Source organism: Ostrea edulis, chromosome 7, assembly GCF_947568905.1.
Source record: "Ostrea edulis chromosome 7, xbOstEdul1.1, whole genome shotgun sequence".
Classification (NCBI taxonomy): domain Eukaryota; kingdom Metazoa; phylum Mollusca; class Bivalvia; order Ostreida; family Ostreidae; genus Ostrea; species Ostrea edulis.
In genome coordinates this window covers 7,483,476-7,497,144 of record NC_079170.1, presented here as the reverse complement: position 1 = coordinate 7,497,144, position 13,669 = coordinate 7,483,476, and the positions used below count along the sequence as shown (strand labels likewise).

Genomic DNA, 13,669 nt, shown 5'->3' with positions numbered 1-13,669 from the left:
TGAATGGACATACCTACACAAATTTTAAATCCTCTACAAACAACTCAAACTAAACTACGTTAAACTCTTCAGCTATGAATTCAAGTCACCACAATTATTTTCACTTTTCTCAAACCACAAAATCAAGTTGCCACTATCACATACATTTTCCTTAAACCACAGGCCACAAACCACACCAGTTCTGTGTAAAAAAAAAAATTCATATTACCGGTACTCGTCTTTTCCTAGTTCTGTGTAAATTGTTTGTCAGTACTGTTAGTACTTTGATTATTACCAGTATTCGTCTGTTTTGTTTCATAGGACCAAGAGGACATTCACGTCCATCGTTTTAAGAAAGGCTGGAAACTGGAAGCTTTAAACCCTCTAGCAACAAACCAGATCTGTCCGGCCACGGTGATAAAGGTGCTGGACAGTCGATACTTCATCGTGGAGATTGACAGTCTAGTAGAAGAATCTTATCCAATCAGATTCTCCTGTCACTCAAGGTCAAAGTTCATCTTTCCATGTGGCTGGTGCCAAAAGCATGACATCAGTTTAACTTCCCCAAAGGGTAAGTACAGGGACGTTGATCTTGTAACTATTTACATGACTATCCACTCACGATGTACATAGTAAGTACAGGGACGTTAATCTTGTAACTATTTACATGACTATCCACTCACGATGTACATAGTAAGTACAGGGACGTTAATCTTGTAACTATTTACATGACTATCCACTCACGATGTACATAGTAAGTACAGGGACGTTAATCTTGTAACTATTTACATGACTATCCACTCACGATGTACATAGTAAGTACAGGGACGTTAATCTTGTAACTATTTACATGACTATCCACTCACGATGTACATAGTAAGTACAGGGACGTTAATCTTGTAACTATTTACATGACTATCCACTCACGATGTACATAGTAAGTACAGGGACGTTAATCTTGTAACTATTTACATGACTATCCACTCACGATGTACATAGTAAGTACAGGGACGTTAATCTTGTAACTATTTACATGACTATCCACTCACGATGTACATAGTAAGTACAGGGACGTTAATCTTGTAACTATTTACATGACTATCCACTCACGATGTACATAGTAAGTACAGGGACGTTAATCTTGTAACTATTTACATGACTATCCACTCACGATGTACATAGTAAGTACAGGGACGTTAATCTTGTAACTATTTACATGACTATCCACTCACGATGTACATAGTAAGTACAGGGACGTTAATCTTGTAACTATTTACATGACTATCCACTCACGATGTACATAGTAAGTACAGGGACGTTAATCTTGTAACTATTTACATGACTATCCACTCACGATGTACATAGTAAGTACAGGGACGTTAATCTTGTAACTATTTACATGTCTATCCACTCACGATGTACATATTTAAAGTACAGCAATGTAATGCATATTGTAGAATAAAACATGCGCATATTTAAAGTACAGCAATATATGGAAAGTCAGTAGCTGCATGTGTAATGAAGTGAAAATGTTGTTGACACAGGTTGGCACAAAGGTCAGTTTAACTGGCAAGATTACCTGAGATACTGCAGTGCAACACCGTCACCAGAGTTTGTTGTGGTATGTCTTAAGTCAGTCGTTTTTTGTGCTGATGTTTAAGTATTTTGTGTTGATATGTCCTTGTGAAGGTCATCGTGATCCTATGAGTTCTAGTGTAATACTTTCAATACTTTGTAGTCTCAAGATGAAAACATGTTTGAGGAAGGAACGAAGCTTGAAGCTGTGAATCCTGAAAACCCCAATCAGATCTGTGCTGCCACGGTGACAAAGGTCATGACTCCTATTGTTTGGATTCACCTTGACAATCAAAAGAAATCGGCAGAGAGCCATATTGAGCACATGAACTCTCACAATCTGTTTCCTGTGGGGTGGTGTGCCAGCAATGGCTACCCAATGCAACAACCAAGGAAAGCTCAGAAACCCGGAAGGACGGCAAAGACAGTGGATGAAAAGTGAGTCCCTAGAGATTATGTCGAATAATATGAATGTCTGTTACATCTTCCAGAACTCTTAATGGGCAGATTGCTTTTTTGTTGCATTTTTGCATGCCTGTCTTCTCTTTGCCTGCATGCAACGGAAACAATGTCAATAACTTTTCACTTTACAGGATAGAGAATTTATATTTGGTGTATGGAAGGGCTAATGTTAAGAAGGGTTTAACTCAAGTCAAAATGAAGGTCACTTGTCAAGGTCATTAGTCAAATAACTCAGCCATAGTTAGGGACATATTTCAAAAGTCATATAACTTATCCATGGTTAGGGGCATATTGTTTCACATGTACAAAAACATTTTGCTTTGACATGGAAGTTAACTTGAGGGGAAATGAAAATAGAATTTATGTTAAAACTTTTTTTCACAGTAATGTTAAAAAATTGAATATTTGGAATGATAATTTTTTTTAGGAAGCCTGTCAATAAAACAGATGAAGCCTATTCACAGATGCAGCAAAATGAAGGTTTGTAATTTGAATGTGTAAAAAACATGAACAAAAAAAACCCTGTTCTATTTTATTTATTAGCCATGATACAGTAAATCAAAATTGTTGCTTTTCTTCTGATTCGTATTTGAAAACATTGCATGTTAAGACTTCAAAATACTGATGTTTGCAGAAAATTCCTCAAGAACAAAACTCTAATGAACATTGTGAATGAATATGTAGACTATAAAGGTTTTCTGTCTTCAGAGAATTCCTGGTGTCCAAAGATTTACTACAACCACAAGTGTTTCTCAGGACCTTACCTCAGTAAGGGAAGGATTGCATCCCTCCCCATGTGTGTGGGGCCCGGCCCCGTGGGTCTGGTAATGAAGGAGGTTCTGTCCAATCTCATCAATGTGGCTTACAAGTCTTTCAGGGTGCTCAAAGAACTCCAAGTAGAAGGGAAACCCAACCCAAAAATGCAGCAGCAGACCATTAAAGCCAAGTAGGTTCTGCATCTGCTCACTTTCAATTTCATCCCCTTAGTTTCATTTTCATCCCCTCATGACAAAGACGTGTGGGATGTGGTATATTTCAGTACATGTGTGGATTCTTGTATCTGGAAAAAAGTTGAAGGCTTCACATAAAACATTGTTAAATACCCACAATCGATTACACTATGTTCCACTAGCACCCATGGGTCCATTCATATCAATTCGCTCATTCTCAGGAATAATTATTAAAGGAGGCAATTTTATTGGTTACTCAGGGAAGACCAAAAGGGATTTTATCCAATCAGTAAACCCCTTTCTACACACTTTCATTAGACAATATTGCTGTAATTGGGAGGTTAAAGTTGTACTACATTTAAGAACAGAAGAGTTCTGTTTGTGTATTTGAATGGACATAAACTGTCAATCATTATTCATGAGAGCGAGTGAATTGATCTGAATGGAACAACAAGTGATGGAGAGAGGAATGAATTGTAATCAACCAATGAAATCCGACGATGCATAAAGGTGGACTTGACAGAAAGAGTATTGTTCCAAATTTCAGTCTCATTCTTGCTTCACACATGACAGGTGGGGAGATGAAGATGGACATTAGATCTACTATGAATTACTTTTTATGTGTGAGAACTGTATTTTCTGTAAATTCACATGTTTGCTGCAAAAATATTGTTTCCATGTGTATTGTGATCTATAGAAGGAATGACGTATGAGATTGAACATTCACAAATATGTCTCGCTGATCGGTCTGACACATTAAGATCATGGAATAAAGTCTCATGAAATATTTGTAGCCATTTCTTGGGTCAAAGGTCATTGGTAAAGGTCATACACATGCTTCACTGTTTGATACCCATGTTATACCTTTGATTTGTGTTTTCCATTGAAATATAATTACTCCGAAATTAATCAATGCCCTGTTTTTAGCTTTGATGTCCGGTAGGACTAGCATGTACAATGTATTTCTTCATTATTCCCTTCAGAAATATTTTAGCTTTCCTTGATTATTACCAGTCATTCAGTTGTAAGTCAGTAAAGGTTTGTTTTGAGATATTTTGTTATTGAGATGTGTTATACTTACTGGCAGATATAAAGGAAAGAGTTACAGAGCTGCAGTAGAGATCTGTCGTAATATAAACGATCTGGAAGATTTCTGTCGCCATGTCTGCAAGAAGTTGGAATGCTGTCCTAATCTAATTAGTCCGCATCGCTACGGGGAAATCTGTCCTGAGAACTGTGATCAACTTACCAAAACCAAATATAGTGAGTTATAGAGTCAAACATTTACCTGTGTTACAAACTGTGATCAACTTACCAAAACCAAATATAGTGAGTTATACAGTCAAACATTTACCTGTGTTACAAACTGTGATCAACTTACCAAAACCAAATATAGTGAGTTATACAGTCAAACATTTACCTAAGTTACAACCTTTTAAAAATTTCTTATTATTCCCCTGAGTGTGGAAAATAATGGAATTATGGAGGAATGTTGCGATTAGAATTACAAAACTTTTCTGATTGTTGCTTCAGGATTAAGACGGCTGTCTTTTACAGTGTATAGCTAAAAATTTCAAAGGAATCCCAGAGGACTAAACAAGGAGATTTAAGTAAAATTGTTTTGTTTTTATGCCCCCGAAATTGAAGATTGGGGGCATATTGTTTTTGTCCTGTCTGTCATTCTGTAATTCTGTCTGAAACTGTAACCTTGCTAATAACTTTTGAACAGAAAGTGCTAGAGCTTTGATATTTCACAAGAGTATTCCTTGTGACAAGACCTTTCCGTGGGTACCAACATTTTTAACCCTGTGACCTTGACATTGGAGTTTGACATACTTTTTAAAAAAAATGACATTGGTCATAACTTCTAAATGGTAAATGTTAGAGCTTTCATATTGCACATGAGTATTTCTTGTGACAAGATCTTTCTACTGGTACCAAGGTATTTTTCCTTGTGACATTTGCCATTATCGGGGGCATTTGTGTTTCACAAATACATTTTGTTTCTTTATAAATAAATCTGAATGCACGTTCTTTATAATATAGTATGTCATGTTTCAGCTCAATATTTTGGAAAGAAAGTTCCTGGAAAAGTTGGCCGTCCACCTGGGGGTCACAGCAATTTAGAAAATGGTCCAAAGAAACCCGGAAAACGGGGCCGCAAGAGGAAAAAGCTTAACATACTGGACGAGCGTGGGGATAATAACGAACGGGAAGAAAATAGTGAAGAGGACGGAGATGGTGTGTTAAGTGACACACAGACTGTGGGCAGTAATGACTCTAATGATGCTGAGAGCAGAAAGTTCAAACGGAAATACACTCACCACATTCCTCCCCCCTCAGAGATTAAAACCCGAGGGGCTAAACTTCCAAAGTACAGCTTCGAGAGGAAGACACATAAGAAGATTTTGATTCCTCCATCAGAGTTTTCTGAGGGTTCTACTAGATTAGCAGCACGACACAACAATGTGATGTCACAAGTGAGTATCTGGCCTTTATTCAACAGTCGTAATGTAGTACCATTATCAACCCCATATCAGCATAACATTATGAAAATTACCCCGTGAAACAGCAGTTTAAGTACAGTGGTCCCCCGCTATATCGCCCCCCGCCATCCGCCAACCTATTTACAGGTACGATTTGGTCAATTACCATTATAATCACCCCCACTAATTATCGCCAATCAACGGCAGGAAAATTTCAGTGAGCAAGCTTAAGCAATTATCTACCATTAGTCCTCAAGGTATCAAAGTTTGGAGCAGATACTGAGTTCAAATATGCAGTATTGTTTTTTAAATCTGAGTATGGCGGACACACCGAAGTCTAAGCGTGCTGGACATAAAACAAAAACTGGAAATCATTAAATACCCATACCATTACGAGTCATTTACAGCCACTGGACGCCGGGATTATCCAGGCATTCAAAGCATGATGTAGTAGATAAAATTTGATTGATTTCTTATGACAGCTGTACACATACCCCCTCCCCCGATATAGTGCCACCCCCGTTATAATGCCATGCCGAGGTACAAATGTTGGCGTTATAACGGGGGATCACTGTAATTGATTTGAAATAAAAATTGCCCCCAATTCCTTTGATTTTAATATGGCATTTAGAAAAAAAAAGTGATTGAAACACAGGTTAAACTATGAATGCTTGATTTGATAGAGACAAGCACAGATCGCTTCTCGTGAGAAAAGAATCGTACCAGACTCACTACATCTGTCAAGTAATCCTCTGAAGTGGTCAGTGAATGAGGTGGTCAAATTCCTGAAGACCACGGACTGTGCCAATCTAGCCAGGACTTGTAAGGAACAGGTATACAATCTTCATTTTACGTTCAAGTTTTTAAAAAAAATCAAATAATGGAACTTTAAAAGTAAATTACTTTATGTGAATACTATATATTCGTAAAAGATCTGTTATTTAATGTCTTTATCTCTATTTCTAATGTTAAATGGCTTTTGTAGATCATTTTCTGTGAAATATCATGTGACCAAAAATCAAATAATTGTTCTAATAAACACCTGTTTTAAACACTTATTGGTTCTAATTTTTTTTTTTTTTAAAAACTTGTAAACCCATTCTATCTTTAAAAAAATCTTGCAAACCCAAATTTTTAGTCAAGTTGCAACGAAGTTGAACTCGGCTATTGGTTTGGTGATACAGGCGGGCGGGCGTCAACAATTAGTTTCTGGATGATAACTCGAAAAGTTTACAATCTAATCAAATGAAACTTTGATATATTGTTGGGTACCAGGTAAGGAAGACCCCTATTAATTTCGGAGAAAAATGGTCAAAGGTCAAGGTCACAGTGACCGAAAATAGAATGAAAATTTCAGAAAAACTTGGTTTCCGGATGATACTCAGAAAGTTTAAATCTGAATCAAATGATACTTAAAGATATTGTTATGTACCAGGTAAGGAAGATTCTCTATTGATTTTGGAGAAAATAGGTCCAAGGTCACAGTGACCGAAAATAGATTTAAAATTTCAAAAAAATTTGGTTTCAGGAGGATAACTTGAAAATTTTTAATTTGAGTCAAATGAAACTTGGATATATTGTTGGATACCAGCAAAGCAAGGCCCCTATTGATTTTGGAGAACAAAGGTCAAGGTCACAGTGACCGAAAATAGATTGAAAACTTCAGACAAATATGGTTTCTGGATAGTAACTCGAAGAAAAGTTTAAAACTGAATCAAATGAAACTTGGTTATTTTGTTGGGTAGCAGGTTAGGAAGACCCCATGCAACTCGGCTCATGCACCCCTGGGTGCATATATTGATTTTTATTGATAATTTGTAATCAACATATTAATCTTGCTTCCATATATCTTAAGAAATCTTGTAAAGACAACATTTTACGAGATTCTATAATTACAGGATATTGATGGGCAGGCTTTGCTGTTGTTGACTTTGCCAGCCGTACAAGAATTTATGGATCTGAAGCTGGGGCCTGCCATCAAGTTCTGTCATCAGATAGAAAGGGTTAAACTAGCTTTCTTCACTCAGTATGCCAAATAAACTTTGCTCAACATTACGAGGTGCACACATCTTCCATTATACTCATTCGTGAGGTTGTCTCGAACTTTTTGTCCGAGTTGTGAGGGTTATTGATGAATGTTTTGAGTATTCTCATGTTATGTAAGGGATATTGAAGTGGTGATCTGGTAACAGTAGTGCTGCCATGTTATTGTTTGTTGTTTTTTTTTAACACATTTTTGTTGCATTAAATGTTTTAAAGAATCAGTACTAGTTCTGTGCAATGCAAATTGAAATCCTTTTGCAAAATACACTTTGGCATAATCTTATTTATTTTGGGCGTGCCGCTAACAGATTTAGCGTGCTGCAAACTGATTTGTTATGACTAATAGATCTAATGTCTTTTGTTAGTACATAAATTCATTGAATGGGTATTTTCTAGGAAACCTCCTCTTGAACCTTAGAATATTTCTGTTTTCTTGAGGGGTGTACATTTGTAAGGCATACCTGGACCATGTCAATTACAGCCCCCCCCCCCCCCCCCCCCCCCCCCCCCCCCCCCCAGTGCAGATACAGTTATAGAATGCAGCTTGTCTAAAGTTTGCATGTTTTGGATAGTAATGTGGCTACAGGATGATACTCACAGCATTCCATTTTAGAATGAAATGTGCCTGTTTTTGATTTACCACCTATTTCAGATTTTCTAATTTCTAAACAATGGCACTATATCAAACAATGTGACTGATCCATTACGATTTGATGTTGAATTAGTCAGTCAATATTGAATGGACTTGTTTAGAATTTGTAGCTATTAAAACCTTATCAGAGATGCCATGTAAGATCTAATGGAATAATTTTGATGAAAGAGCCCAGCAATATATAAAGATGTGTTGACTGGGTGTTGGGGCACCATCTCTTGTTGAGAACCAAACTGCTTCCTGTGGCATGAAGCAGCAGGACGATAATTTGTCATCGAACCAAATCAACAGATGTGTATTATGAATATTTATGTTTAATATTGATAAACTGTAAAATGACTTAATTTCATGGGGACAAAGTTTGGGGCATATCCTAGGGGTCTTTTTATTGCTTATGACCTAGTATTCCATACTAGGTAGTTTAATTTCTCTTGATCGTGGAAGATTTAAAACTTTATGAAAATGAAACCGGTTGTGGAAATTGACGGTTTTACGGTACTTATATTTGACATGTTACTTATTTGTTTGTTGAAAACGCCATGTATAGATATCTGGTTCGTGATATCTAGAATTAGATTTTATTTTATTTATAAGTGATTTTTATGGCCAGACTCGTTTAGCTGCTCGGTGAATTACATACACGTACTGTTCACATTTAATTTTGATGTAATTAGATATCAGGAACAAGCTCTTGTTGTCTGCTCTTTTTAAATTTGTTATGATTTCTTATTTATACAAGATAGGAACTTAATTATTAATGAAGGTCAAGGTCAGAATTGCATGATGGGTAAATGTCAAGGTCTTGTATGAAGATTAGAATTTTATCTGCAGAATTTGGTATAGTGTTTCACTAAACACATTTTGTTTATCAGCAAAAAAGATTTTATTTGGTAAAACGCTTTATCTCCTTTATATGTTACAGTAGGTATTTCAGTTTTTGAAATATGTGTGCCCGTTTATAACCACAATTACATTTGTTTGCAATCCACAGGTGTGTAACTAATGAATTTTAGTTTTCTGTAAAAAAAAAAACAAACAAAAAAACTTTAGAATAGACCAGCCTTTTTTTTCACAGAGAGCTACAGTTCTGTGACTGTAAGGTGTGAAGTTCTGTATATATGTTGAACATGAGGGAATCAGAAAATTCCATTCATTTATTTCTAAAGGTGCTGCAACACCAGTGCGTTATTCAGTTTATCATATATATGCATCGTACTGTTAAATCTAAGGACATTGTGATCATTTTTATTCTGTTCATTTACGTTTCACTTGTTAAACATTTTTTAAAACATGTTGCGTGAAGATTTTTTTGTTTGTTATCTTTTGCAATCATGTTTATGACTTTTGTTTGCCCGTATAATTTTAAAACATGAAATAAAGCTGTTATACTTTGTATCTTGTGGTTTTATCAGTCGTCGAGTTTACTTCAGAACATACATTCGCTACCCAGAGTTCTGTGCGATACTCACACTATACCTCTGTCAATGGCGTTTTACAGAAATCTTGTTCAAGTTTCTTATAACAACAACATTTATGTTTTGGACTAAATATTTTGTCATACATATATTATGAAATGCTTTTGGTGCAATTAAATTGATGTTAACTGTAAATTGTTTAAAATCGCTGTTTTCTGATCCTAAATTTGGAACTAATTCGTAATATGCGTCTGAATGTAGGATATTCACGTGGTGAAGATTCATATGTAAACGTAATCAAAATTAAGAATAGGATGTAAAAAATACGATAAAACTTGTAGAATAAGCGACAAACAGCTGAATGGTAAATATGCACTTATCAAAGTGCCAGTGGGCTATGAAAAAGAGCCTGATGTATCGCCTGTTGCCAGAACTTTTAAAAGGAAAGAAAACGAGAATGATTGTTTATATTCGACTGGTCGAACAAATAAAAAATGTAGTTTGAGTAAGGATTTGCGACTTGATATGTATTTGAGGATCCTAAGAATAATGAGCCTTTTACATCCCTTTTCATAAATATGCGAGATGACCAACCACCGTCTGCCTGAAAAAAGAGACTTGGGATGTGTTTATCAGATTTAGTGAAAAAAGAGACTTGGGTGTGTTTATCAGATTTAGTGAAACAAAAGAATTGGGTGTGTTTGTCAGATTTAGTGAAACAAGAGACTTGGGTGTGTTTATCAGATTTAGTGTGGAACGTTTGAAATCAATATTTTATTGTTTTGATAAGGTTGAAATCATTAAGGTTGAAATCAATATTTTATTGTTTTAATAAGGTTGAAATCAATATTTTATTGTTTTAATAAGGTTGAAATCAATATTTTATTGTTTTCATAAGGTTGAAATCAATTAATAAGGTTGAAATCAATATTTTATTGTTTTAATAAGGTTAAAATCAATATTTTATTGTTTTTATAAGATTGAAATCAATATTTTATTGTTTTAATAAGGTTGAAATCAACAGTCCATTGCTTAGACCAATTATGTATTTTTACCAAATCAGATGTCAATGATTGGGCTGAACCATTTTGTCATTGTCTGCAACGACAAATGATGATGTATCATCTGCAAAGGATCTGATATTAATTGTTGTGATGTTGCTGATGTATAATAGAAAGGGTCGTGATACTGAACCTTGAGGAATTCCAGCATCATTCTCTGTTGATATGCAACCATCAAGAACAATCTTCCTGACATTTCATGCTTAGGACATTTTCAATGATTATTTTTTTTCCTTATTAGATCATTTATTTTAACATTGATTTATTGATAGTATTAGAAAGTATTGATCTTAATTACAGTGTTTTATTTTGATAATTTTACAAATATAAGATATTATTTCATACTGTCATTTTATTTCATTTATAGATAGATAGATAAAGAGATAGATAGATAGATAGATATATTAGATAAGACAAGTTTATTCCAATTTTGGGCCTAGAGGGCATAACAGTAAGACAGTTTATAAAGAAGAAAATTCAAAAAAGAAAGAAAGTTTACATTAACTACAGGTTACATAGACTGCAAACTGCATGTGGATGCAGCATGTTGGGGAAACAAGTACATACATATATGAATTGTTATACACAAGTAAATAGACAGTGTCGGTATTATACCAACATATGAATAATAAACTATAATGATTTTTGCAGTTTTAAAGCATCACTTCTTTTTCTGAAAGTTTGCACTAAACATTCACTCAACTTGAACAATTACTGGTTTGTCTTCATTAATCATCAACCAAGGAAATTTGTCCTTATTTGTTGGATAGATAACATTTTTGTTGAGCTTGTATATAACATTAAAAAACATATTTCTCTCTTCAACACAGAATGGACAATCAGTAAGGAAATGAAATTCATCTTCTACACAATTAAGGTTACATAATTCACATATTCTTTTGTTTCTTTCTACAGAAATCTTCTGACCAGAATTGGTTTTTGTAAATTCGTGTCTTCCTCTTTCAATTCGAAGGTCATGTGCACTAATTCAAAATCTACATAGAGTTTTTTAGCTCACCTGAACCGAAGCTTCAAGTGAGCTATTCTGATCACATTTTGTCCGGCGTTCGTCTGTCTGTCTGTCTGTCCGTCTGTCTGTCCATATGTCCGTCTGTCTGTAAACTTTTCACATTTTCGACTTCTTCTCCAGAACCACTGGGCCAATTTCAACCTAACTTGGCCAAAAGCATCCTTGGGTGAAGGGCTTTCAAGTTTGTTCAAATGAAGGGCCATGTCCCTTTCAAAGGGGAGATAATCACAAAAATGCAAAAATAGGGTGGGGTCATTTAAAAATCTTCTTCTCAAGAACCACTTGGCCAGAAGAGCTGAAATTTACCTGAAAGCTTCCTGACATATTGCAGATTCAAGTTTGTTCAAATCATGGCCCCCGGGGGTAGGATGGGGCCACAATAGGGGATCAAAGTTTTACATACAAATATATAGGAAAAATCTTCTTCTCAAGAACCACTAAGCCAGAAAAGCTGAGATTTACATGAAAGCTTCCTGACATAATGCAGATTCAAGTTTGTTCAAATAATGGGCCCCTGGGGTTGGATGAGGCCACAATAGGGGATCAAAGTTTTACATACAAATATATAGGAAAAATCTTCTTCTCAAGAACCACTAAGCCAGAAAAGCTGATTTTTACATGGAAACTTTCTGACATAGTGCAGATTCAAGTTTGTTCAAATCATGTCCCCCGGGGATAAGATGGGGCCCCAAGGGGTGGATCAAAGTTTTACACACAAATATATAGGGAAAAACTTTAAAAATCTTCTATTCAAGAACCACTAAGCCAGAAAAGCTGAGATTTACATGAAAGCTTCCTGACATAATGCAGATTCAATTTTCTTCAAATCATGGGCCCCGGGGGTTGGATGGGGCCACAATAGGGGATCAAAGTTTTACATACAAATATATAGGAAAAATCTTTAAAAATCTTCTTCTCAAGAACCACCGAGTCAGAAAAGCTGATTTTTACATGAAAACTTCCTGACATAGTGCAGATTCAAGTTTGTTCAAATCATGTCCCCCGGGGATAAGATGGGGCCCCAAGGGGGGATCAAAGTTTTGCACACAAATATATAGGGAAAAACTTTTAAAATCTTCTTCTCAAGAACCACTAAGCCAGAAAAGCTGAGATTTACAAGAAAACTTCCTGACATAATGCAGATTCAAGTGTGTTCAAATCATGGCCCCCGGGGGTTGGATGGGGCCACAGTAGGGGATCAAAGTTTTACATACAAATATATAGGAAAAATCTTCTTCTCAAGAACCACTAAGCCAGAAAAGCTGAGATTTACATGAAAGCTTCCTGACATAATGCAGATTCAAGTTTGTTCAAATAATGGGCCCCTGGGGTTGGATGAGGCCACAATAGGGGATCAAAGTTTTACATACAAATATATAGGAAAAATCTTCTTCTCAAGAACCACTAAGCCAGAAAAGCTGATTTTTACATGGAAACTTTCTGACATAGTGCAGATTCAAGTTTGTTCAAATCATGTCCCCCGGGGATAAGATGGGGCCCCAAGGGGTGGATCAAAGTTTTACACACAAATATATAGGGAAAAACTTTAAAAATCTTCTATTCAAGAACCACTAAGCCAGAAAAGCTGAGATTTACATGAAAGCTTCCTGACATAATGCAGATTCAATTTTCTTCAAATCATGGGCCCCGGGGGTTGGATGGGGCCACAATAGGGGATCAAAGTTTTACATACAAATATATAGGAAAAATCTTTAAAAATCTTCTTCTCAAGAACCACCGAGTCAGAAAAGCTGATTTTTACATGAAAACTTCCTGACATAGTGCAGATTCACGTTTGTTCAAATCATGTCCCCCGGGGATAAGATGGGGCCCCAAGGGGGGATCAAAGTTTTGCACACAAATATATAGGGAAAAACTTTAAAAATCTTCTTCTCAAGAACCACTAAGCCAGAAAAGCTGAGATTTACAAGAAAACTTCCTGACATAATGCAGATTCAAGTGTGTTCAAATCATGGCCCCCGGGGGTTGGATGGGGCCACAGTAGGGGATCAAAGT

General features: G+C 35.8%; 1 protein-coding gene across 1 annotated transcript in view; it reads left to right on the top strand.

Moving 5' to 3' along the window:
- The window catches only part of LOC125654939 (scm-like with four MBT domains protein 1), a 29,008-nt gene extending 19,468 nt beyond the window's left edge, over positions 1-9,540 (top strand). The window contains exons 11-19 of the mRNA XM_048885054.2: positions 301-550; positions 1,524-1,600; positions 1,718-1,992; positions 2,444-2,496; positions 2,725-2,962; positions 4,054-4,229; positions 5,028-5,446; positions 6,136-6,285; positions 7,351-9,540. Coding sequence (XP_048741011.1) covers positions 301-550; positions 1,524-1,600; positions 1,718-1,992; positions 2,444-2,496; positions 2,725-2,962; positions 4,054-4,229; positions 5,028-5,446; positions 6,136-6,285; positions 7,351-7,491 — 1,779 coding nt within the window. The 3' untranslated portion in view covers positions 7,492-9,540. The remainder of the gene's footprint in view (positions 1-300; positions 551-1,523; positions 1,601-1,717; positions 1,993-2,443; positions 2,497-2,724; positions 2,963-4,053; positions 4,230-5,027; positions 5,447-6,135; positions 6,286-7,350) is intronic.
- Positions 9,541-13,669: the final 4,129 nt, after the last annotated feature.